Source organism: Ictalurus punctatus, chromosome 16 (genome assembly GCF_001660625.3).
Source record: "Ictalurus punctatus breed USDA103 chromosome 16, Coco_2.0, whole genome shotgun sequence".
Taxonomy (NCBI): Eukaryota; Metazoa; Chordata; class Actinopteri; order Siluriformes; family Ictaluridae; genus Ictalurus; species Ictalurus punctatus.
In genome coordinates, this window is record NC_030431.2 from 22,698,228 (window position 1) to 22,725,504 (window position 27,277).

At 38.9% G+C, this 27,277-nt stretch overlaps 1 protein-coding gene across 2 annotated transcripts in view; it reads left to right on the forward strand.

Moving 5' to 3' along the window:
* itga1 (integrin, alpha 1) overlaps positions 1–27,277 on the forward strand; it is a 67,536-nt gene that overhangs the window by 7,929 nt on the left and 32,330 nt on the right. Inside the window, exons 1-3 of one of the 2 annotated variants that reach the window (XM_017489213.3) lie at positions 15,072–15,090; positions 19,658–19,778; positions 25,641–25,753. In XM_017489213.3, the coding sequence (XP_017344702.1) occupies position 15,090; positions 19,658–19,778; positions 25,641–25,753 (235 nt within the window). In that variant the 5' untranslated portion in view covers positions 15,072–15,089. Of the gene's footprint in view, positions 1–15,071; positions 15,091–19,657; positions 19,779–25,640; positions 25,754–27,277 lie in introns of those variants that run through there. The other variant, XM_017489212.3, reaches the window with a different exon arrangement.

Sequence of the window (27,277 nt, forward strand, 5' to 3'; positions counted from 1 at the left end):
CCACTTGCTTTCTTTCTTTCACTCTTTTTTGGCCTTCTTTCGCTCCTTCATTCATGCTTTAATATTTCTTTCCTTCACTTTTTCTTTCACTCCTTTTACTCTATTTTGCTCTTTTTTGCTCTATCATTCGCGCTTTCACTTTCTTTCTTCCTTTCTTTCTTTCTTTCACTCTTCATTTTGCTCTTTTTCACTCTTTTATTTCCTCTGTCACTTTCTTTGTTCCTTTCTTTCTTTCTTTCACTCTTCATTTTGCTCTTTTTCACTCTTTTATTTGCTCTGTCACGTTCTTTCTTTCTTCTTTCACTCTTCATTTTGCTCTTTTTTGCTCATTCATTTGCTCTTTCACTTTTTCCCTTTCTTTCTTTCTTCTTTTCTTTTTTCTTTTTCACTCTATTTTCCATTCTTTCACTCCTTCACTTTGCTTCTTTTATTCATTATTTTGTTCTTTATTCACTCATCTGCTCTTTCTCTCTCTTGCTCTTTCTTTCTATTTTTGTCCTTTCTCTATTTAACTTTTTCTTTTGCTCTTTCGCAATTTTACTTTTTAACCTATTCTTTCATTCGTTCTTTCTTTTTTGCCTTCACTTTTTATTTCTGTCTTTGACTCTTTATTTCAGTCATTCTTTCTTTTACCCTTTCTTTCTTACACTCTTTATTTTGCTCTGTTTTGCTCTATCATTCACTCTTTCACTTTCTTTCCTTCTTTCACTCTTTCTTTCATTTTGCTTTTTATTCACTTTCACTTTTTCACTGTCTTTCTTTCATCCTTCCTTTCTCTTTCTTCTTTCACGCTATCTTCCATTCGTTCACTCTGTCTCATTCTTTCACTCCTTTGCTTTGTTTCTTTCATTCATTCTTTTGCTCTTTTTTCACTCATTTGTTCTTTCTTTCACTTTCTTTCTCTCTTGCTCGTTCTTTTTTGTCCTTTCTTTATTTCTCTTTTTCTTTTGCTCATTCATTCTTTCGCTATTGAACTTTTTTACCTATTCTTTCTTTTGTTGTTTTTTGGCCTTCACTTTTTCTTTCTCTCTTTGACTCTTTCTTTCTTTCTTTCTTTCTTTCACTCTTTCTTTATTATTGCTTTTTCTTTCACTTCCTGTTGCTATTTTGTTTGCTTCCTTTTGCTCTTTCACTCTATCTTTTTTTCTTTCTAACACGCTTACTGGAATCTTTATTTCTTGTTTCTCTATTATTATTTTTTTGGTCTTTCTGTAATGTTTGCTTTTTTTCTGTAATTAGAAACAATGCAGTCACAATCAGCCGTTCCTGAGGTGTAAACCATTTGAACATCACGTGTCTAACCCTAACCCTAACCCTAACCCTGTCTCCCGTCCTCCGTCTGGGAGTCTGCAGCTTTCCTTATCTGTCATATTTGGGAAAACGTGACGCAAACCATGGTTGGGTTTATTCTTTCATGGGCGTGTCAATGCAAGGGTGTTGTTTTTATTTGTGACAATACACAAATCACAGTCATTACCCGATGATCTGTCTATGATTTATAATCAGTATATTATCGAGGCTCTGTCAGATCAGGACGTAACTGCAAAATAAGACGTCTCGACAAAACACAGAAACCTATAAAGTAAACAATCAAGGCAGAATGAAACCCAGACCAAATGAACATGCAGTAAGGGAACTGAGCAGGTGGAGACACGATCAAAACAGTGCTTGTTGCCTTGGGAACGGTGAACGTTTTTTCACTTTTTTCTCAGCACTTCCGCTAGTTTGTACCCTCGAGGAGCTTCCGTTACTAATTTTGGCACAAGTGAAAGAGATTAGATGAGATCAATGTAGATTTCCGGAATGTATTCAGAACGTACAATCTAACAGTTAGCCATAAAATGGTTACTTTTTAGCAGCGTCAAATATGGATCATAAAATAATGAATACTTTGTCTTACACTTGTCTGTGTACATATTTAGCATGATTCATCCGACGTTTTACAGTTAGCAAGCAGAAACGACTGAACAGAGTGTGAGTCTAGACATGCAGTTTGCACAAAGCGGTAGGTATAAACGACATCACTAGAGAAAGCACGACACCACCTTTTCAAACTTTTGCGTATCAGCTGATTCTGATACCCATCTGATGTTTTCTCTTTAAAAACTACTAGGCTTTAAAATAACTTTTTAACCTGAAGTACTTAAAAAATACATAACTAAAAACATGACTTACAGAAAACCACGGCATATGTTGTTGTTATTATTATTATTATATCACGTCGATATTTGCTGCAGCAGCCTGCAACACATACTGGTAGGGAATGAATGAATGAGGAATGAATAGAAGAATGTGATGTTTGATGCGGTCATGCTGGGTAGTAAAGAGAGAACGTAATCGGGAACGCCAAACCAAAATCGGGAAAAAAAAAGCCTGTCGCAAAGCCGTGAGCTGGCGCAAATACCTTCTTCTTCAAAGTGAATGAATTTCCTTCCATTTCCTTCTAAACCAACTTACAGTTGGAAAACGGAATAAAACGCACACGTTCGAACAGCTAAAAACACATTTATAGCTCACGTTGCCGATATGAGTTCTCTCGCTCGACCACAGCAACTTCGTCAGCGTGATATTTATATCGTCGGGGGCGGGACACTTCAGATTCTAAAGTGCGTTTGATTGGACAGAAAATCTGATGAGAATCTGAAGTGCAGAATGATGTGATTGAAATTGTTGATCTGTACCAACTTTGAATGCATATATCTTCTAAGTGCGAATTTTGTCATCGTTTTTGGAGCGCACTAGCTTAGAGATAAACTTACAGGTAACATATTCAAGCTAAAAGTCACAAAAGCTCAATTTTGATTTAATGGGGCCTTTCACCTTCAACACGGGAAGTCACACCTCTGAGCTTGACGGACAGAAATGCGTCTTATGCATGGCTTGTGCAAACAAACCTGATGCTAAATTTGTATGTGTGCAGATTTTGTCCATTGTATCATTTGCAATGTAAAAACTTTGTTTGTTGTACTCAGAGGTGTGATTTCCTGTGCACCAGAGTGCTCAGCGTGTCATTTTCTTTAAAACATTCTTTTTTTTCCTGTTCAGTGTGAGAGCTTTGTGCAAAATTTTTTTCTAATCCAACACTTTATAGGCTCAGTTTCTCAAATGAACATAAAACGTGACTTCCCAAAAATGGTACTTCTCTCGCAGAGATGATGTAGAGGCGAAAGGCATGAAATAAAAAACGTGTGAAGGCGATGGTATTGTGATCAGTAGCAGGACAGTGTCTCAGTACACAGCTTTTCTTCAGCCAGCGTTTACGCTCCTGAGATAAACTCTGTGTCATTCAGAAGGCAGGAAACGGACTGCTTCAGAAACTCATGCAGTGAACAGCAGAGCAAATAAAACCACTGAGCTCGCTGTGGGGGGACAGACAGGTGTGACCTCGGGGTCGTGACCCTGTGACTCTGTGACTTGGGGGCATGTACCCCCAAGCACAAGACAACACACACACACAGAGGCACATATAAATACAGAGAGACGTAAAACAGATAAACAGAGACAGACAGACAGTTATATATATATTATATATTTTATATAGTTAGACAGACAGATATATAAATACAGAGACAGACAGACAGATATTCAGAGGGACAGACGGATTGCTGGAGAGAAAGAGACTGCTATTCAGACAGACAGATAAAGATCAGACAAACAGACAGATACTGTATATAGAGAGACAGACAGGCACACATATAATGCAGACAGATAGATATACAGAGAGACAGACAGACAGATATATGGAGACAGACAGACAGTTATACCGATAGACTGATGGATGGATATAGAGACAGACAGACATATATACAGAGACAGGCAGACAGACAGATATGTAGAGACATATACAGACACATTTAAAAAGAGAGACAGATAGATAGATAGACAAACAAACTGACAGACACGTAAAGACAGACTGATGGATATTCAGAAAGATTGCAGCGAGGCAGACAGATTGATGTACAGAGAGACAGAGACAGATATATAGACAGACATAACGACAGGGTTAGACAGACATATAGAGAGACAGACAGGCACGCATATAATAGAGACAGACAGATAGATATATAGAGAGACAGACATACAATTATACAGAGAGACAGCAGATGGATGGATATAGAGACAGACAGATATCCAGAGACAGGCAGACAGTTATACAGAGAGACAGACAGACACATTTAAAAAGAGAGAGACAGACAAATAGAAAGACAAACAAACTGACAGGCAGACAGAGACATAAATACAGAGAGACAGACAGACAGATATACAGAGATAGACAGTTATAGGGAGACAGACAGACATAAATACAGAGACAGACAGATAGAATATTCAGAGAGACAGATTGATACACATACAGACAGAGACAGATTTATAGACTGTCAGAACGACAAGGTCAGACAGTCAGACAGATTAGTTTTGCTGCTAATTCACAGTTCTAGTTTTGTGCTTGGTTGTGCTATAAATTAAAGAAATTCTGCACTTGCATCCGTCTCCACCTTGGAATCGTGACACAGATATACAAAGAGACGGACAGACAGATAGATAGATAGATAGATAGACGGGCAGAGAGACCGATATGTAGAGAGACAGACAGATAGATAGACAAACAAACTGATAAGACAGACAGACAGACACATAAATACAGAGAGACAGACAGATATACAGAGACCTACATTTACATACAGAGACAGATGCAGACAAACAGACAGAGAGAGAGAAAGACAGAGAGAGAAGGCATGTTTTTGAGTTGAGAATTTCTGCTGCGTGACTCATTTTGGCTGTTCAGCTGTCAGAGGGCATCAGAGAGGAAAGACTGAAGTGTCTCTGCTCCAACACACACACACAACAAACAAAACTTGTTAAAGGAAAGACTTCCTCTGAACTCTTCCAGGCCTGTCCAGCTCTCTTGATCTGCAAAGTTTAATTTATAGCTGAGGAACACGACATTTCCTCCCTATAATCTTCATAATGTCTAACCCACTGCTGTGTTTCTCTCTCTCTATCTATCTGTCTGTCTTTCTCTCGTTCTGTCTAATCTAATTTGCACAGTTTCCAGCTTAACCCCAAATGTAGTCGGCCGAGCTAGAGCTATGAATCTAATGTAGCATTACAGTTCAGGGAGTGCGACATGATAAAAATATATCACCATTCACATCGCTATGATACGGAATTCCAGTACATGATGTGAAGTAAATAAAGTACACAATTCCAGTCAGTTTGTAATTAGGTTCAAAATGTAATAAAAACATATAACGATATCCAGAAAAAAAATATTGCTACATCATTTATCAGGATATTGATATCATATCATCATGTTGCCCAACCCTACTAATGTCTTTCCATAAGTATATGCACCTATCCTCATATTTTTGCATCAAACTCATTGTTAAGCTCCGTGAATGATCATCTGTAGTCCATTTTAAGAAAATTGGAACTATATTATCATCTTCTCAGGAGTGCTGATCCTGAGTTTTAGTTTGGACTGGATTTAGATTTAGCAGACAAATTGTGGTTTAAACCCCACTTTAAAACCAGCTCTAACTGTAACTTTTTCAGATTACTGTGTATCTGACGTTTTTTTTCCATTCCAGCGTGTGGCTCAACTGTCTACGTCTTTCAGAACGTGTCAGTCTGGGTTGCCAGATTGGAACAATCCAAAATGATGTATAATAATTAATATGATCATGAATTCAATAAAAAACATATGTATTATTTCCAACCCAAGGTGGATTTTGTCCAATCTGCCAACTGATGAACAAACTTTCTATCTTGTCTCTGTGAGACAGTTCGTCAGAGAATAACATCGTACCATCATCTGCTCACCAGATCCGAAAACCCACATCACCCCTCCTCCTGTTTCACATGGCACCATCCCTTTTCCATTAACCATCCAACTGCAGGGTGCATACCAACGTTTAAAGCCGGGGGAGGGGGGGACAGGGGTAGTTTGGCGTAGATAATGTTCTGTCTTAAAACCCCGGTCAGCCCGTGTGATGGTCCAGCAGCTCGCTCTTTGCTCTCTGGCTGTTCTTTCTCAAGCAAAGGTAAACACGCAGAACCAGAAATTGATTTGTTTTTCTTTTGACTCTTCACATCAGACCACACCGATGAAAAGTTGCTCTTTCAATCCCCACATTCCCAGCATGATGGTATATTTGACGTGAACTTTGACCTCTGTAAAGATTTCTTCCCAGGCCTCATCCATAGGAGGCTTAAAAATACAAAAGTAAATTGCTTATTGTTTAAATATTACATAAGTGCAATAAAAACGGTGACACTGGTGGTATTTGTCAGGCAAGGTGTCCCGTATTCGATAAGCTTAGCTATTTTATTTCAGTCATTTTACAAAAACACTAGATCACTTAGGATCTGTTCTACCAAGTTAGAATGACAAAGGGATTCCCATCATACACTGCTAGTTACAATGATATACTGAATGATGAAATAAAGGGCCTTTCACGCTGAGCGCGATTAAGCGACGCGAATGTATGATGCTCTTGAATCGAAACAATAGATACCCTATGGAGCTATTCACACCGGGCGTGACAAAGTGAGATTTTTTAGATTTGAGCTTTAAATGACGTGCCCGGATGCCGCTGCTGTTGCACGAAAGGGCGAGATTGGTGGCGCTATAGCACAGAAAGCTGTTTTGAAAACCAGTGTAAACACCAAAGAAAAATATTCAGGATGAGAGAAGAGAATGGATATTGAGTTCTTGTTATCATTGGTGTCTGAGAACAGAGAACATTTTGATAAAAGTCACAGCGAATTCCATTTTGAGATCCATTTTCTTTCTTTTTCTGTGCTTCTTAACAGTTTTGTGCCTTGTGGTGCCAACATTTAAGTGATTCTTCTTCTCAGTGGTCAAAGACGATAAGCCGATCAGCTGAACAGTGGGTTGCACCGCCTAATGTGCAGGTGGAAAATGCATTCTCGGTCAACTGCACCTATCCTGCAGGCGTGAATTAGCCGAAGGCGATGAAAAGTTTCGCGTACGGTGTGAAAGCACCGTTCATCTGCCATTCGCTTCACTTTATCACGTCGCACTCTGCGTGAAAGGGCCTTAAGAAGTAAATTTATTTACATATAGCTACATGAAGCTTCTTCAAGTCCTTTATCATGCTAATAAAAACCTTATTAGCAAACAGGCTGTTAACCATTTAGCAAATATTACATTTAGGGAAATGTTTAAAACATTTTTAGCTTGAAATTAGAAAAGAATGTTTAGAAATAGGCCTGCGAATATCATATAATCGAATAATATTTATTTTATTGTAGTTTTCACAAAAAATACTACACAAATTCTTATAAATATGTTATATATGCCTCAGATGCTGTTATAGATATAGAATTGATTAAAATCATATATGTTATACACTGGGGGAAAAAATTCTTAGATCAACGTGTTTAAATTAAGGGCAGCATTTCCACTTAAGTACAATATATAAGCGCAACGAAAAGTAAATAGGTAAATAATGGCTTTTGTTGAACTCATTAAATAGAAATAACTACATTTATGAACTTAAGCTACTGTAGTAACATGGACATTATATCAATATGTAAATCCTACATAAGGCCATAATGACGTTTTAGAGTGTATGCACTGACTAGTCTACATGTTTAGATAAATATGCGAAATATAGAAACAGCTGGTCAATAGTACATTGACCCATATATAATAAAAAAACAATCTATAGTTTGATTATTATTACATTTTATTCATGAAATGTACACTATCACACAATATATTTGAATGTGTTTATATATATATATATATATATATATATATATATATATATATATATATATATATATATATATACATATATATAAATAAATGTAATCTAATGTAATACTTTTCTATTGTAATTTCTGATATTAGCACAAAATAGAAATGTTTTGACAGATATGATAGTTAATATATCTGGCTTTTTCCATACTGGAAGATCAAATAAAGTTGGAGCAAGAACAAAATTTATTTGATCAATTTTATCAACGTTGCTTTCATCACAAAACCATTGCTTTAAGGTTCTGGAAGCCCATTATGACATCCACTTTTTTTCTTTTCTTTTCTTTTTTTTAAAAGAGTTATTTGTCAAAAGTTTTGTTTATTTTAAGCCACCAAACGTTTTGTTTATTTTAAGTCTCGTGTAAAGTCGTCACGTTCTGTTCTGTTTGTTAGATATAGATCACACAGTCAGCCTGTTGAATTCTTGGCAATTTTTTAAAGAGGGGAAAAAACAGTCTGGAAATACAAGCTGCTTAAGGAAGTGGACTGGATAATGTCAGGAGCAGAAGCACCACGTTCAGCTCGACTTCCTCACCATGTGACGTTCAGCAGTCAGCCTCAAGGGGCATTTTATTCACAGACACAGACGATTTCCCCTCACAAATGGGACTTTGTATATACAACAGGGTTCAGAAGTCTACATGTACTACTGATAACGATCGTTATGTAATCGTTATCATAGAAAAATTACATTTTACTGAGTTGGCTTTATTTATTTTTTGAAGAATTTATTATTCGAAACTCAGGACAAGAATCTATTATGTGCATCTATTATGTGGTATCTTCCATATCATCTGATAAGAACTGAACACACTGTATTGGACTATAATATGATGGAGTTTGGTGGAGAGATTTCAATGTGTGATAAGTCCTGAAAGTCTGGCCTGTTTTTATGTAAACTAATGATTTTGAGCATGAGCAAACCTGAAAAGAAATGGCAAACTACAATATAGTGCTGGCTTAGCGCTAAAGGCTCTGGGTTACTGATCAAAGAGGGTTCAAGCCCCAGCACTGCCGAGGGTCATGGCTGACCCTGTGCTTTGACCCCAACTTCCTAGCGTGCTGGGGTATGTGAAGAAAAGAATTTCACTGTGCTGTAATGTATAAGTGTCCAATAAAGTATCATACAAAAGCACTTCAATATCGCATATATTTCCGAGGTGGAGAACTGTGTGGACTTTTTATTTAATGACGTTATCAGGGAGTTCCTCTTCACGCGCACCAAATTAGTCATGTTTTGAAAGAATTACAGTAATACTAGAAATGCCTCCAGTTTTGTGGGCAACGAAATTTCGTCATCTGGAAAGACGTGCACATCCTGTGAAAGGAACAATAATGTTATCAGGCCCATAGCTACACCGTGTAGAGTGACAGTATTTCCAGTCGAAAATAGCGTGCATGAGTATAATATGTATAAATATATTTTTAAAAATATAATAGCGTCCTATTATAATAGTTTGTCATTTCTATAGGAACAGCTCATTCACACAGGCTTCATTTTCCATATGCGTGTATGGAAGGAGTCTCCAGGTTCAACATTTTGTAAAGCTATAACTAAGTGTTCAGACGTGAGAAAGTCTTCAGGACAGATGAGTTTGTTTATGCTTTGCAGTTGTTGTTTTTTTTGTAGAACACGACAAATTGCATGTTCTTATTAATGCCAAGGGAAAGAAAAAAGAGAAACAACTGTATATACAGTAGCTGCTATAAAGTACAGTGAGTCAGAACAGGAACTTGTTTTCCAGACGTTTCACAGCGTTGAATATTACTAAAAGCACACTGTTAAATAATAAAAAAAAGGTGTAAGCATTGGCAGATTGTGTGGTATGAGAGGAATACCACTAAATAATCAACGTCGGATGGTATTAGCATGATTATCCTCTAACAACCTACACTAGATATTGACACAGATACGAACAATTGTATACTGTAGACCGATAGTTTTATTCATAGAACAATGATTACTATAGGGTAAAAAAACCATAAAGACCTTAAACTTAAAGAACCATCCAAAAGTATTGGAACAGCAAGGCCAATTCTATTGTTTTTGCTGTACATTTAAGACATTTGGGTTTGCGATCAAAAGATGAATATGAGCCGATAGATCAGAATGTCAGCTTTCATTTCCTGATATTCACAACTTAAAGATGTGTTAAGCGACTTAAAACATGGCACCTTTGGTGGCAGACCACCCAATTTTTAGGTGAGCAAAAGTATAGGAACAGATAGATTTAAAGTAAATCAAAGTAAATAACACTTAATATTTAGTTGCATATCCTTTGCTTATAATGACTGCATCAAGCCAGTGACCCACTGACATCACCAAACTGTTGCATTTTTCTTTTGGTGTTGCTTTTCCAGGCTTTTATTGCAGCTTCTTTCAGTTCTTGTTTGTTTTGGGGATTTCTCCCTTCAGTCTCCTGTTCAGGGCTCTATAGTTCTGCACTTAAAGTCTTCTTCAAACAGTGGCTTGTGATATTCCCCTGCCCTGTGGAGGGTGTTGGTGATGTCACTGACTGTTGTTTTTAGATTTTTCTTCACAGCTCTCACAATATTTCTGTCATCAACTGCTGTTGTTTCCCTTGGCCGACCAGTTCGATGTCTGTTTGTTAGTAAACCAGTGGTTTCTTTCCTTCTCAGAACATTAAAATTGTTGTATTGGCTATGCCCAATGCTTGTACAATGGCTCTGATTGATTTTCCATATTTTCTCAGCTTCAAAAACGGCTTCAAAAAATGGTCTGTACTTATATGGCACTTTTATCCAAAGTGCTTTACACTGTGTCTCATTCATCCATTCACACACACACACCAATGGTTGCAGAGCTGCCATGCAAGGCGCTAACTTACCAGTGGGTGCAACTTGGGGTTCAGTGTCTTACCCAAGGACACTTCGGCACGTGGAGTCATGTGGGCTGGAAATCGAACCGCCAACCCTACGATTAGTGGACAACCCGCACTACCACCTGAGCCACAGCCGCCCAAAATGACTGGGTTCAAACAAAAGGTGCCATGTTCTAAGTTGTTTTAACACATCTTGATGTAAATAGGAGAAAATGAAAACTGAAATTATGATCTGTCATCGCATATTCATCTTCTGATCTCAAACCCAAATGTCTTCGATGTATAATGGGAAAAATTTAAATTGTCCGTTCTGTTCCAATACTTTTGGAGGGGACTGTATTACGTTCAGCTCATCATAATAATCATGATGAATTATTCTAATAATAGCAATAATAGTGACAGGCCTAGTTGCTTAGCAACTGTTTTTGATGAGTTTCATTTGAATGCACCAGTAGTGATTAGAATATTCATCTGTAAATTCTGGAAAAGACATTCAGAAAATTCAGCACGTCAGTATTTCATTAAAAGCGCACAACCAAATCCCTATTTCCTGCGGTCTCTACACACTATGAATCGCTGCATTACTTTCCTTTGTGTTCGTGATACAGGAAATGACCTACGCGAGTGTGTGTATTTTTAGTTTCTCTATGAAATGCTTGATTAATGATCATCTCCTGAACTCAGCGTGGGCAGGTGTTTTTGTTTAGGTGTGCATCTGCATGAAATCTGCTTGAAATCATCACTTTTTCGGGAGCGTCAGGGTGTGTGTACGTGTGTGGGTGTGTGACAAAACATGATCTCTTGGGTCTGGTCATGGGAGGATGCAGGGATGAAAGCCTACATGAGCAGCGGGAGCACTGTATCATTTGGTGGATGGATTTGGATGCTGTTCTTGTCAATGAGGGGGGTTGGGGGAATTCGGGTCTCTAGAGGACACATCTGGATTGAGAGCTCTGGACTTGGAAGTGTTCACTCAATAGAATGCAGGGGAATTAATGAAACTATGTGGAGTCACTCACCAATGCTAATTTCTCCTCTTGGACAAATCTGATTGTATTTCTGTCTTCCTTCTTGAAGTATGTTCACTCAAAAGTTATTGATCTATTCAGAGATATTTAAAGTGTTATAATGCATATTCGAGTTTATGGGGTTTCTGTAATATTCTACGACAGCACATTAAATTTGCAAAGCCTCAACTCAACAGTCTCAACAGTAACTACAACAGCAAATTGCTGGCTGTAAATCAAAGGTTTATATTAATGCACTCATTCTCATATGTTATCTTTTTTATAGTAAGAGTGTAAACAGGGACTTGCGTGATGCTCCACGTAAAATAGTGGCTCAATGGTTAGCATGTTTGCCTCTGGGATTGGGGGTTCGAACCTTGCCTCCATCCTTTGTGTGTGGATTTTGAACGTTCTCCCCGTGCTTTGGGGGGTTTCCTCTGGGTACTCTGGTTTTCTCCCCAAGACCAAAAACGTGTTGTATTCTGATTGATATTTCCAAATTGTGTGTGAATGTGTGCGATAACTACTATAACATAAGGGATAACAGGAACTCATTTGTTTCATGGATGTTCCGCAACATTAAATGTAACTATAAAAAAAATAAATAATTAAATTGTGATGTGTCATTCTTAAATAATAAAAATTGTAGTTGTTGGCAAATTGCCATGGAATATGAGGAATGTTTCAGTGCATGCTGTTATTGGAAAGGAATAACTTTGGGGTGGTAAGATTAACTCCATTTTGCATTGGGAAGTAAATTTAGTGCAAATTTTGCTAGCTTTCTTTCACAGTTAGCTAATACACCACTGTGTTAACCACAGTATCAGCCAGCAACATCCATGCAAATTCGAGTCGTATACAGCTCATACAGTGTTTGCATAGATAGTTGGAGAGCCTGAGGCCCTGTTTACATGAGTGCGTTTTCGTTTTAAAATGCATAGCTTTTGCTACAGTTGCGCCTGTCTTCTACACTACTCCGGCGTTTTACGACTGTTTTAAAAGGCTGTTTTAAAACGAAAACGCACTTAGTGTAAACGGGGCCTGACAGTCATGTGTTTCATCATTGAGGATAATCAATTTTGATACGCAAAGATACAAAGGGGTGCTTATACAGCTTGTTTTTTTTCTAAAATACCCACCACCTACAGTATACCCCAAGAACCAGAAAGTGTCTTGCATGTGGAGAAAAAAATCAGTCACATACATTGTTATTTGGATAGCATCCCACAAGAGAAATTTCTGTAATACAGTATGTTGCATATGATATGAGCCAGGGCATGTTATGAACATAATATTGACAAGACGGAGGAAATGTTAGGACTTTAATTAAGAAAGAATGAGAGAGAGTAGGGGAGAGAGAGCGAGAGAGAGAAAGGAAGGAGGATCATTTTAGATATTGACTCTCTGCCTTTAGTTAAATTAATTAGCCTGAGTGCTGTATCGTCATTCGTCCCCTGTCACTGTTATTGAACTGAAGCTCTTATTTTAGCTCCACTTTAGCATGTAGAGTTAGCTCAGTCTTGCACTGATCGTGCCTCAGGCTTAGCAGATTATGTGTGTGTGTGGGGGGGGGGGGGGGGGGGGGGAGTGTCGTGTGATCAGATGACTGAGGACAAAATCACATTACACATCACAAACAAGTGCAGTGCCACAGAGCTTGTAAACATCCAGCCTGTTTCTGATTGTGTAAAGCTTATAACAAGATACCACAGCAGGCTAACATTAGTGGTTTTGTTTCTTCTGGTTACATAAACAACCAGGTGTTGCGTGAGATTCAGTTGTAGAAACAAATTAAGTTTTTCCTAAGTAGTTTTAGCTAATGCACACCAGGTGATTCTGTGTACTTCTGTTCTTTTCTTGCTAGCTGCTAGTCCCCAGATGCTAAATTGGATGATTTTTTTTATCCTACATTTTTATCTATCTATCTATCTATCTATCTATCTATCTATGTCTATCTGTCTGTTCATCCGTCTATACATCCATCCATCCATCTCTCTAACGCTTTGTTGTCTGTCCATCCATCTATCTATCAATACAGCTAGCTAGTTAGCTAGCTATCTACTCCAACCACCCCCCTCATATTTCAAAGACTCTGGGACTCCAAAGGACCACTGTGAGAGCAATTATTTCCAAATGGAGAAACTCTGCACAGTAGTGGATCCTCCCAGAAGTGTCCGACCTTCCAAACCTCCTCCAAGAGCACAACGACTACTCATCCAGCAAGTCACAAAAGAGCCAAGGACAACATCAAAGGACCTACAGGCCTCTCTTGCAGCAATAAAGGTTCTCCACTATCAGAAAGACACTGGGCAAAAATGGCATCTATGGAAGGGTGGCGAGGTAAAACCACTGCTAACCCAGAAGAACATTAAGGCTCGTCTGAATTTTGCCAAAAAACACCTTAATGATCCTCAAACCTTTCGGGAGAATGTTCTGTGGATTGATGAGTTGAAAGTGGAACTGTTTGGAAGACAGCGGTCCCGTTACATCTGGTGTAAACCAAACACTGAATTCCACAAAAAGAACATCATACCTACGGTCAAGCATGGTGGTGGCGGTGTGATGGTGTGGGGATGCTTTGCTGCTTCAGGGCCTGGGCAACTTGCAATAATTGAGGGAAACATGAATTCTGCTCTCCACCAGAAAATCCTAAAGGAGAATGTCCGGTCTGTAAGTTGAAACTCAAGTGCAACTGGATTATGCAGCAAGGCAATGATCCAAAGCATAGGAGTAAATATTAGTCCTAGAAGTAAGTGAAAGACTGATCTCCAGTTATCGGAAGCCTTTGGCTGTAGTTGTTGCTGCTAAAGCTGACACAACCAGATATTAAATGTAATCTGTCTGTCAGACTGACTCTCTGTCCATCTGTCCATCCATCCATCTCTCTGTCTGTCTGTATGCCTTTCTCTCCATCCAGCCTTCTATCGATCTATCTATCTGTCTATCTGCCAGCGTTTCACTAAACAGTTTGGTTTTCATTAGAGAAATAACATCAACTAAGGACATTTCCTTTCATAATGATGTTTAGGCATTGGTAAATTGTTGATTTACACCCTATATATGTACTTGGGTTTGATTTCCTGATTGGGATTCTGTCACCTCCTGTTTACTTTGTGTGTCCTGTGTTCTGATCATGCCACCCCCCCCCACACACCCCCTTCCCGACCCATCATAATTAATTTGCCTTGTTATGCTTCATTACCGTGTGTTTGTGTGTGTCTTCTCCCTTCTGTTTGGCTCTGTTTCCTGTTTCAAGCTCCTACATTAACCTATCCTGTTTGTTTCTGCTGAGTCTGACTCTGCTCTTTTGCTGAAAACAGATTCTCCTCCGATAACGCTTGATCAGATCCTTTTATCCCAAGCAACTATTAACCAGAAGCTGAGGGACATCCTTTCCATCTTTCTGATCAATGCTAAAGCACTTGTTGGCCAGCAGCCATCTTGAATCAGCTAAGTGAGTGGGTTTATCTTCCCTGTGTGTGTGTGTGTGTGTGTGTGTGTGTGTGTGTGTGTGTGTGTGTGTGTGTGCATTTTAATGGAGATGAAGGAGTTGGAGCAGGTTCGAGTTACCTCCTCTTTGGATGAGGAATGATTATAATGAATCAGGGCAAAAATAAACCAAAAGCCTTTGCTTGGTTTAGGGGGTTCTTTTTCATTGTTTCCATAAATCATTAGATATATACAGTATTTCACTCAAACTGTAACACATGTAGACACCTGACATGTGTGCTAATGACTAACACCTGATACTGACTTGTAACTCTGAGACCCTGGTAACCTTTTAAGGCTAGTACTTTTTTTGTGGAAAGTTACAGTTCTAGAAACCTTTTAAATAATGCTCAGTGTGTCCTGGTTTCTTGGTGATCTCTGAGCTTTTTAGATAGCTTCTATAGACGCTGACTTATAGACTAGTTTTCGTCCAGCTCACAAAAAATTGGTGGTCTTAATGGTGCAGGTGGAAATAAAGGGAACGGAGTTCATTTTCATAAATGTTTACGCCCCGAACAAGGGTAGTGAGAGGGTACAGCTATTCCATAAACTAAAAAATGCACTACAACAAAGTGGTAGTAAAACTTTAGTGATATTGGGAGGGGACTGGAACTGCACCATAGATTTTACCCTAGACAGGAACGGGGAGGAACCACACCCACAGCCTGCTAAGGCACTTGAGGGGCTTATCAGTGTCTTGTTTGAAGTGTGGATGGAGAGAAACCAGGGAATAAAACAATACACATGGGTCAAAGTTAGTGACACAAAGATCACTGCAGCAAGACTGGACAGGTTTTACGTTACCAAAACAAATAGAAATAGATTCTATAAAGCAGTCATGAGCCCTACCGGGTTTTCGGATTATCATTTAATTACAATAGACCTAATGATGTCTGTCACAAAAAAGCATTTTAACAGTTTGTTTTCCTGGTGGGAGGCGGGGAAAACACAAATCAAAGTTGTTTTTTTCTCAGAAATACACAGCACACACAGCAGAGACAATACAAGGTAACATTCAAGAACTCGGGGCAGAAATAACTTTAATAGAAAGAAAAATGATTTGTAGGAATGACCCTAACATGAGTAGTTTACTGGAAGGAACGAGAAAGTTTTTAATTTCTTTCTTCATGAACAAGCCAAAACAGCCCTAATAAGATCCCGCATCTCCAGTATTAAGGACATGGATGCGCCTAGTGCCTTTTTTTTTTTTTCAACTTATCCAGGAACCAGATGCTGTGCCTCAGCATAACAGAGGCAAATGAAATGAGGAGAGAAGCCACTGAATTCTACATGGACCTTGGATGTGGTCTTAGATGTCCAGTCAGAATGGGAAGAGGAATCAGACAGGGGTACCCGTTATCTGGACAACTTTATAGTCTGGCGATAGAACCACTGCTATGCCGGCTCAGAGCAGAACTACCTGGACTGTCAGTGAGAGGAGTGCAGGAAAAGCTGGTGTTGTCAGCATATGCAGATGACGTGACAGTTTTTTTTTTATTTTTTTATCAGAAACCAGGGTGACATTCAAACACTGACTCACAGCCTAGCCATTTATGCAGGAGCTTCTTCAGCACGCATCAGTTGGGGTAAATGTGATAGTTTTTTAATAGGGCAGTGACAGGATCAAGGCCATCCCACTCTACTGGACAATCTCCAGTGGGGAAAAGTTGGGATGAAATTGATTGACCTGTCATGTCGGGTCAGAACTTTCCGACTGCATACGGCACTGGGGCTAATCTATGGAGAAGGGATGGCATGGGCCGACACATCCTTTGCCTTACTTCAGCGCATTGAAGATCTGACTTACAACAAACATCTGTTTGTGCTGAATTTGAGGGAAATGGACTTATCAGCAACAACAACGTTCTACCCGTCTGTCCTGAGAGCCTGGTTTTCAGTGCTGAACATCAGCAAGGCCTTTTCCAAGCACCGAAGAAGAGCCATTGTTCCACAACCCACTGATACAGTCCAAAATGCTATCATCCGCATACATTCCACAAGACTTACGGAGAGCAGGAATCACCAAAATTAAGGACCTGAGGTCTGGCAACAGCTGGAAGACGGCTAGCGAAATGTGCGCCAAGACAGGGGTACTGTCGGGCCGCCTCATGCAGAGACTGTTGGGAGAGGTAGTCTTAACCCTTTTCAGGGAGGCTCTGGGGCAGGACCATGAGGAAAGCCAGCCTCTACAAATCTCCACTGCAGAAGAGGGGAATCAGCGAGAGGAAGGAGCTCTCTTATCCTTCCAAACACTGATACTGAGAACATTGGAGGATGCCTCTAAGACAGCACTGTACTAAACATACATGCTTGGTGCAGAAGGTTGGGAGTCACATGGGCAGAACACATTTACATATATGGGCCAAAGTGTGTTCCAAAGCAAAAATCTGTGGTTTTACTAAGCTTCATAATAGGGCAGGCCAAACTCGCTATCTGGCTCACGAGGAAATACAAAATGCAGAGGGGAGGCACCCAGGAGGCAGAAAAAATGCTAACAGCATTAGTCAAAGCTAGACTTAAAGCCGAATATGCGTTTTTCAAAATGACTCGAAGGTTGCAAGAATTTTGTGAACTATGGGGTGAAGTTGTATGCTCTGTAGATGCAGAAGTTTTATTTGGTTTAATTGTTTAAAAGAAGAAAAAAAAGAGGGGGAAGTAAATCCAAGTTTCTTTTATTACCTCTGTTTAGGTTCATAAACATTTTATCTATCCACTATGTTTCTCTAGTTTTGGAGGACTCTAAATGAGTAATAAAAGGAAAATTTTTAAAGTCAAAAGTCACTCTCTCTCACTCTCTCTCACTCTGTCTTTCACACATACACACAGCACTTTCGCACACAGCTTTAAGAATGAGTGGTGCTGTATGAAAGAGTTTGAGTTTGAATAACGGCACTTTCGAGTTACTCACTGCTTAGCACCGAAACACTCATTATTATGCATAGACAAAAATACAAACTATGAACATTCGAACTCTGTGTTTAGACTCATCTTGAGAAGCCTTGTTTATCCTCATAACTGCTTGAGAAACACAGAAAGGGAGTGAGGGATGAAGGGAATGCAGTTTCATGTCCTGGATGAAGAGCCTCTCTGTAGCCTCATCACAATGAGCCATTTAAAACCGTAGAGTTTACTGTCCTGTTCATATGCGCCACTCAGAGATGCCATTGTCCGCGGAAATAAAGAGAGTGACCCAATCCGAGGATTTTTAACATTGATTTATGAAATGCATCTTGCCCCCATGCGGCTGTTTTACTCCCACACACAGTCGGGGATAACATGAAAAAATAGTTTTTCAGCGTTACGGAAGTTTCTCATTTCTTTTGCACCATTTGAGGGGTTTTTTTTAATGTAATGCGGCAAAAATAATAATCTAGAATCTTATAATAATATACGACGTGAAAGGAACGATGCTTTTGTGTTTAGTTGGAAGTTTAGCATTCCTCACGTAAGTTGAGTGAAGAATTGTGAGATAATAATGCGGATATATCAAAAGTTTTATAGCCAGTTTTGAGTCAAAAAATCTGCGGGGGAAAAAATTAAATTAATGAAATTGGACACGGATATTGACTGTTTTACTCATTCAGTCAGCTCCAGAATTATTGGCACCTTTATTGGGGCGGGGGGGCGGGGGGGGGGGGGGGGTAAAAAGGTTATGAGAAAAATGTCTTTTTTGGTTATTTAGCTTAATCTCTCACTGAAAATAGGAAAGAACTTATAGTCCGGTTCATAAGTATTATAACAGTGACACAATTTTGTCTCTGTACACCACCACAATGGATTTGAAATGAGGAAACAGGACACAGCTGGCCATGAAACTGCTTATCAGTCAGTTGTCAAGTTACTTTTGAGCCTGTGAAAATGGAGAGACTCTGTAAAGAAAAATAAAAAATAAAATGGCTGCAATTCCTAAACGGTTAATGTGGTATTCTTGTTAAGCGTCTTGAATAAATGCTGAAAGTTTACACTTCAATAGCATCTTGACTGTTTCATTTCAAATCCATTGTGGGGGTGTGCAGAGGCAAAATGACAAAAATTGTGTCACTGTCCAAATACTTATGGATCTGACTGTATATATTTGTTAAAAACATTCGTCGTTTATTTTTGGTAATTGCGTTATCTTGGACAGAATGGGACTGGACCCAGAGTCTATCTCCAGAACACACCTTGGATAAGTTGCCAGTCCATCACAGGACACCATGCACACACACACACACACACCCACACACAAATTCACAATTTAAAGGAACAATTTAAAGTTGCCAATTCATCTAGTGGTGTGTTTATGGGAAGTAAAAGAAACCAGAGATCCTGGAGGAAACCCACATTGACATCGAGCTCAGACTCGTACCACAGAATCCTGGTTATATTTTTAAAGCTCTTCACTGTGGGTGCCAATAATTCTTGAGCTGATTGTTTGTTTCATTATAAGTCAAGCAATTCACATAAAGTTAAAACGGAATATAAACACACGTCTAGTAAGGGATTATTTGATGCGCTTGTGCTTGACTTGTTTTTTTTTCCTCCCACTGCAGTGCTGCCATCGTGCTTGTTGTCCTTTAACGTGGACGAGAAGAACGGGATGTCCTTCAGTGGGCCGATAGAAGACATGTTCGGCTACACCGTGCAGCAGTTCGAGAACAGCGAAGGGAAATGGTGAGTCATATACATATCTGATACACACACCTGTTCCATACGTGCTGTAATGTAACAGTTCCAGCAAAAATCTAGCGTTGACAGAATCAGGTATAGAGCATGGCTGTAGAGAGGGTACGGCTGCACTGAATCTACCACACAGCAGAATTAGCTTGGGTAACATAATTAACATAGATCAGTACCTTCATTGATTCTCACAGTTAGTCAGAGGGTGCGTCCTAATCAGTTCCCTTGGTGGTGAATCAGTATATGGTGTACGCGAGTTCAGGCACTGGTAAAGACCCAGGCTTACTACACATTGGGACACTAGTGACTCAATTTCCGTCCACATGACTACATACTCGCATTGTACAATGCCAGCACTGGCATTTATCAACAACTGGAAGGACCGATATGTTTTATAAATTTGTTCGATTAATCACACACATTTCTGTCATGGTGCTTCAAGCAGGATCATAGGCTAGCTAGTGGATTTTTTTTAAGTCATTAAACACTTAAAAGTCGTTAGATTCAAACAAACCGTATATAGAACGTCAAATAAAGTTAAAAATCGCTACAATAACGAGAGCTACTTACATTTGTAGATGAAGTTCCAGCAAACAGGGGACGTCCCCCGGATGTTGCGAATGTCCACTTAGGTCCGCATTTGGTCCGGTTTATAACGTTCGCTGGCACATGTTCCGAGGATATCAAATCATAACACTACTGAATGTGTTCGTTTCAGCGAAAGTCCCCTTGAGCGTTGAGACGCTTCAGAAAATATGGCATCATTTCCAGTAAGGGAACATAATGAGTATCTATACTCCCTGGTTTTTGCGGTGCATTGTGGGATTTTTTTAGGGAGCGAACGTTCCAGTGCACTGGAAGGATTTTGGGATTGAGACAACATGGCCGACTCCCTGATCAGAGTCCTGACTACTGAATTAGGAAAATGATTGAGACACACCCAGAGCATCTGTATTAAGTAAGGAATGAAACACTTGGGATTGTGCCGTTGTAGGGAAATAATCAATGACAGGACAGTGTCATAAAGTGCCGTTACTGTTACCACACCAAAGTTGTTTTTTTTTGCCACCGATAACAGCACATCCAATAACAATAATAGCGATAACAGCTGCAAAACGAGTTTCCCCTAAGGTGGACAATAAAAAAGTAAACAACAACAACAACAACATCCTAAAGTGTTTAACCCTCTTCTAATGTACCACAGCAATTTGCCACCAATGACAATTTTTAATTAAGAATCTAACTAATTTTTCTGTTTGTTTTAAGTCATTAAAGAATTAAAGACCTGGTGTACTTTTTATCTGTTTTTAGTTACGTTTGCAAAAAAGTTGTCACTTACGTCATAGCAGCTATAAACAGTCATTTCTTCCCCGGCTTCTCTTTTTTTTTTTTCCTCTTTCACCAAGAAACACACAGGCCAAAGGAAAACTTTACCACTGACTGTTACAAAGTGCTGACACCAGAGACTCCTTCCTAAAGCACTAAATACGACAGCTTCATCGTTATCAACAAAGCTTTGTTAAATAAGAGCACCTTTTTAATGTATTTATTATTAGGCTTTGGTTATATCAAATGTCGGCCATTTTAGCAAATTGTTTACATTTAAGACTGCCGTTGCCATTAGAGATATTACAACAAGCACGTTAATACAATCCTGTGATTTGAAATTGAATCTATTCAACAATATGGTTAGTAAAAATATTTATTTTTTTTAAATCAATAAATAAATAGAGTTACAATGATTTGCGATTTGTCTTCCACAATTAAATTGTCTTTCACAATTTGTCTTTGCCGATGTGAAATCCTACCATATTAGAATATTGTTATTTTATTCTTATTTCACTACTTGATCAACAGTTTTCATGTCAACCAAACATCACATCTCGATGTGTTCGTCTCCAACAGCACTTTTAGCTCGGCCTTGTTCAAATGCCTGCGCTCTTCTCGATTTCTTTTCTTTTGTGTCCCATCCGTTTGGGACTGAACCATCTGTAAGCCATCAGAAAACCCTTTTCCATTTCCTGCCCAGGTCACACGAGTGAACATTTCAACTCTCACCCAAGCAAACACCCGGAACCCATTAAAAGTGATGTTAGCATATGCTCTTGTCACTGAACTGCATCTTAAACACTTTTACTGTCACACACTTCTGTACAGTGCCACCCGTAAAAGTGTCAGTGTCTCATCTGGTAAATGGCTGAGGAGTGTGTTATGTGTTTTATGCGCCAGTAAACGGTGTCATTTTCCTCAGGAGTAACACACATACACACATTCTCTCTCTCTCTCACTCTCTCACTTTCTCTCTCTCTCTCTCTCTCTCTCTCTCTCTCTCTCTCTCTCTCTCTAAATGAGGTTTCCAGTAAAATCCTTGAAAGTACATAAAACAGGGTTCTCACATTATTCCACATATAAAGTAAGAAATTCTGTAATATAAATATACATAAATATATCAGGATCTTAATATACACCAAATGTCTTATGTGTTATGCGTCAATATATTTTTGCACAGATGTTCATTGCTGACCCTAATAGACCTTCTTATTATCCTATACACATCTGTGCACTCCTACTGTTAGATCCCAGAGTCTGAGTTTACCACCAAGAGCTGTTTTATATCATCATGTATCAACTCATATAAATAACTAGAGCCATGAAGCACAGAGATAGACTAGACTGTAAAACCTTTCCTCCAAAATAAATGAATAGGGCCCATCTGACAGCTTATTTTTCATGAGCAGTGTACACTGGCATTATGTCACCCAGAGGTCTTATTAAATAATCCTAAATCAATCAAAACATATTCTATGTATTTGTTATGCCATCCAAAGGATGTTCCCAATCCACCTAGGTCTACATTTTAACTGGCCACTTTGGGGAAAAGTATATTATAATCAGATGAGGTCAGACAGTTTTCTAACTCATCCCCCAGTTGTTGAATTACATAGACTCAAAAACAAAATTTGGTAACATTTTAGGGTTCATTATTACTTTTATAACTGTTTTACACAGTTTACACCACTCATCCTGTTCAAAAGTTTACACCCCACGGGCTTTTAATGTGTCATGTTGCCTTCTTGAGAATCAGCGATTAAAGCCCATCACCTTGAGAAGCTTGCTAAACACCTTGTAAGCCTCTGTGTTTTTATGTGAATTTTAATTAAGGATTTTAACGCATCTTTGGTATCAGTTGATCCGCCATTCATGTTGCCGGCCATTAGCAAAACAAACATGCTTTTTACGTAACGCAATTCCCATCATGCATTAATATACAGGTTGGTCCGTTGGTCCAGAGTTCCTTTGCAATCAGGCCAAGAGCACAGCGGTCAGGTGGTCTCGAACTGATTGTTTTGGAGCGAATCTGAGCGCGATTGTTGTTTTCATATAAATATATGAACCGAAATATATATTGACCTATATATAAATATATATATATATATATATATATATATATATATATATATATATATATATATATATATATATATACCTAAATGAACCAAATGAAAGGAGAAAACGCACCAAGTTCCGAAACAAACGCTCCATACAAGCCAGGTATGAAAACACCCTGAGAGTTCCAATCCCAATGATGCTAAAGCCATTCATGGCTAGGAGTCCAAGAAAGCAAAATTGGCCATGCTGAGTGGAGATATTAGCATACTCTCTGTGTCCCCTGTCAATCACAGTGACTCAAGCCCATCACAGGTGTCTGTTAGTTCATGTATGTGGAAGAGGGCGGATAGTGCTTTTCCTCTGTGAGTTAGACTGCCCTGTAACGCAGCATGAGAAGCAGTTGGAAAAGACTGTTTGTATGACAAGGGAGAGCTGGAGGGGTGTGTGGGAATTTGTCAAGACTAATTTTGGGAATTAGTTAAAATAAATAAATAAAGCTGCTATGTAATGTGTTCTTTTCTTTAACAACATGTTAAATGACTTTTATTTGACCATGTTAGGGTTTCTGAGTTTTTTGGGTTGTTTTTTTTTTTGTTTGTTTGTTTTTTTTTTGCACAGAAATTTATATACTCAAAGATAACAAGAAGGTTTGGATGAAAAATGAAACGGCTTCTGGCCAAATAACGATTTTTACTGAGAAATCTAAATGAATAATGTTATCCGCCAACTCCTCTAACAGCTTGCTTGTAAAAAAGGATGTTGAATTACTCTTACTCTTTTTAAGACCATCCTGCTTTCTCTCTCCTTCATCTTCATGTATCCTCATTGTACTTCCTGTTAAGTAAGTCCTCTTCGTTTTGCTAGAGCCACATGTACATTCATTTAAACAGACACAGTCCTGCTTATGAGATGAGGCCCCTGTATGGAGGGCGTTCCTTTGCTATAATCTGATTATAGGTTACTGCATTTTCCTTTGATATTTATATGGACTTTGAGGGCCCTTTTAATCCTGAGAACTGCATACACGGACCTGTCTCAGCTGGCTATAAAAGCGTGTGCGTAGTGACTGGAACCAGCAGGAAATTATATGAGTACGGATCTATTGATTATCGTCGATACAAGAACATGGCACACACTTGACTTCCTGCTCATGCGTGAGTGTGTATATTGAATTAGAAGTGAGTGGGATGATTATATTTTTGTGATTCATCTCTCCTAATCTCTCTGATCAGTTCAAGATTAAGGACACATTGAGCCACAAGATGTTGAGTGTGTGTTCCTGCTGTTTTGTCCAGGGTGCTTGTTCACACCTCATTAGCCTGCTGGAATGCTAATTACTCGACTTGTTTGATGTGCAGCCTTAAATCAAGGCAACATCTCGAATGGTATTTTTAGCCTTACACCATTAGATGCTCGTGATGCTCTCAATTAAATGACTTTAATTGCTCCACTACCGGTTTTCAGAAGCTAATATTTGACTTAATACACTTATGGATTAAGTGTAACACATAGCTTGTGCACTGATCCAAGAACAGGGTGTTTAATGCGGTCATCTGAAACTAAAAGTTGGTCAACTGAGTTGGCGACTTTAGCCCAAAAGTTATTTGTATTCAGAATCAGATTACACACCGGCTTAAATTTTCAGAATTCAGAATTACCTTTGTATAGATCATGTCTCTGAGGTTGCCAGATTTTTCTTGAGTAGAAGCATCTGAGATGGGGTTTTTCCAATAGTGTCCAGACGTTCAAACATGAGCACTTGGCTTTAAGCCAGAACAAAATGAAGGGATAGAAATTATATACTGAAGAAGGAAGCCTAGTTGTAAAGAGACTTTAAACTAACTTAAAGTTGTCCTGAGCTCTGGGGTGCTGATTTGTCCATCCTTGCATGTCAGTCTTATTCATAATCGCATAGGAAAGATTTCTGCGTGGTCAAATCTTGGGCGTAGTGAAGAACTTGACCTACAGACCAGTCTAGTGAAAGTCTGATATTGTGAAATCCATGTACATCGTGTGCTTGTGACAGAACGTTAATACTGTATCAATCGTATATAAGATGCTGTAAATAAGTTGTATGAGAACGTCCCCCCCCCCCCCCCCCCCCCCCCCCCCCCCGACACTACACTCCACACACAGTAAACGCTTTGGATTGAATACAGAACGAGCAAATGTTTTTGTTTTGGTTTTTTTACAACTTCAAATCATCATAGCTGAACCGTGACCCATGAAAATGTGGGTTTACATGACAATAATCTCTTTTCCATCTACACGAACACGCGGCTTCTGAAACGTAACACACATTCAACTGTATTTGCTTTGCTTTTCTTTTCTGCAAAAAAAAAACAGAAAATTAATTAGCTTGACTTTGTTGGAGTGCAGTTGGAGTGTCTTCTGCTGTCCCATAATTCCCATAGGCTTCATGGTTTGAATTTGACCCCATTTCTGCCTCTGCCTTTCTCTCGTAAGGGTTCTGATTGGTTCTCCTCTGACGGGACAGCCGGCCCAGCGGACCGGAGACGTCTACAAATGCCCTGTGGGTCACGGCAGTTCTTCCAGCTGTGTAAAATTAGACCTGCCTGGTGAGAACTGGTTTTACAGTGGATTCTTTCCTGTGTGTGTATTTGTGCAGTCATCATTTTTTTTCATTCAATTCAGTGGAGGAAACTTTCATGATAAAGCCAGATTTTGTATACCACCATACTGCATTTTGTTTATGGACAGAATGTAGCACATTGTTTCACATAATATGAACATAGCGCGCTGTTTTGTGCATGGAAATTGTTTTAAATTGAAACTTTTTGATATTGTCAATGAAAAAGTGAATATAATTCAGTACAAAAGTTGTATCCCCTTGATATTTATTTGTACTTTACGGTTTATTTAGCCTACAAACTGTAAAAATAATAATAATAATAATAATAATAATAATAATAATAATAATAATAATAAAATGTGGGTGTATCCTGCAACAAGGCAACAATCCAAATAACGCCCATAGAAATGTATATCCAGTACGGTATATATTGCAAATAAAGTCCTTATTGTCCTATGAAGAGTTGGGGTCATCATCACCATCATCATTATTATCATCTTCAGTAATCACTTTACCTTGGTCAGGGTCACGGTAGATCCAAAGCCTATCCCGGGAACACTGGGTATGAGGTGGGAATACACGCTGGATGGGATATTAGTCCATCACAGGGCACTACACACACACACACACACACATTGACACACTCTTTCACATCAAGGGGCAATGTAGACATGAGAAAAATCCTTAGGAAACCCCATCCACAGTAACCCGAGCTGAGGATCGAACCAGGAACCCTGGAACTGTGAGACAGCAACTAAATAAGTGGCTTTTGAACAAAAGTACTCTCGTGTCTACACACTTTTATTTTACATTATAACTTTGCTGTCTTGAATAGTTTTTTTAAAGCTCCTCATTGCATCACCACTTAAAGGTCAGTTTCAGTTTCACTCCAAGAGTCTCTTTAACCCTTTCTCGCTCGCAGTACACTGGCTTTCCGTTCCACCAGCAGAATGGAAATCGACATTTTCAATCGGTATAAACAAATGTTTTTTTTTAAACAATTTATTATTTTAAGTCTGTTATAAGATTAGTCAGGTCACTGTTGGGTTTCTGTGTGTAGTAACGTGACTCTGTGATTAGCTGCTGGTGAGTAGGTCGATGGGAAAGGGGAGGTGAAAGGGGGGTGAAAGCCCCCTGCTGGTCAAACAATTCACACCTCTCCACAATAACACTGGTACAGAGATAACACGGACAGCACGACTAAAGCTATTTCGATAGTAAAACACTGTATACAACCGCAACGATAAAATGATAACATTTAAACCTAGTAGGCTAGATAAAAAAAGAACTGCAAATCCTTAAAGCCACGAATGTCTACTTTCATAGGAGCTATTAACTACTACTGTCGAATGTGATGTCACAATTACATTCAATACTGAACACAGGCACTCCCAAAACAGGTGCCATTTTTGGGCCCCTGGACAAAAGATTTAAGATGCGATTTAAATTGTCACAGAATGCCTCATACATATCATCATCATATTATATCATATATCATGTCATATTCTAA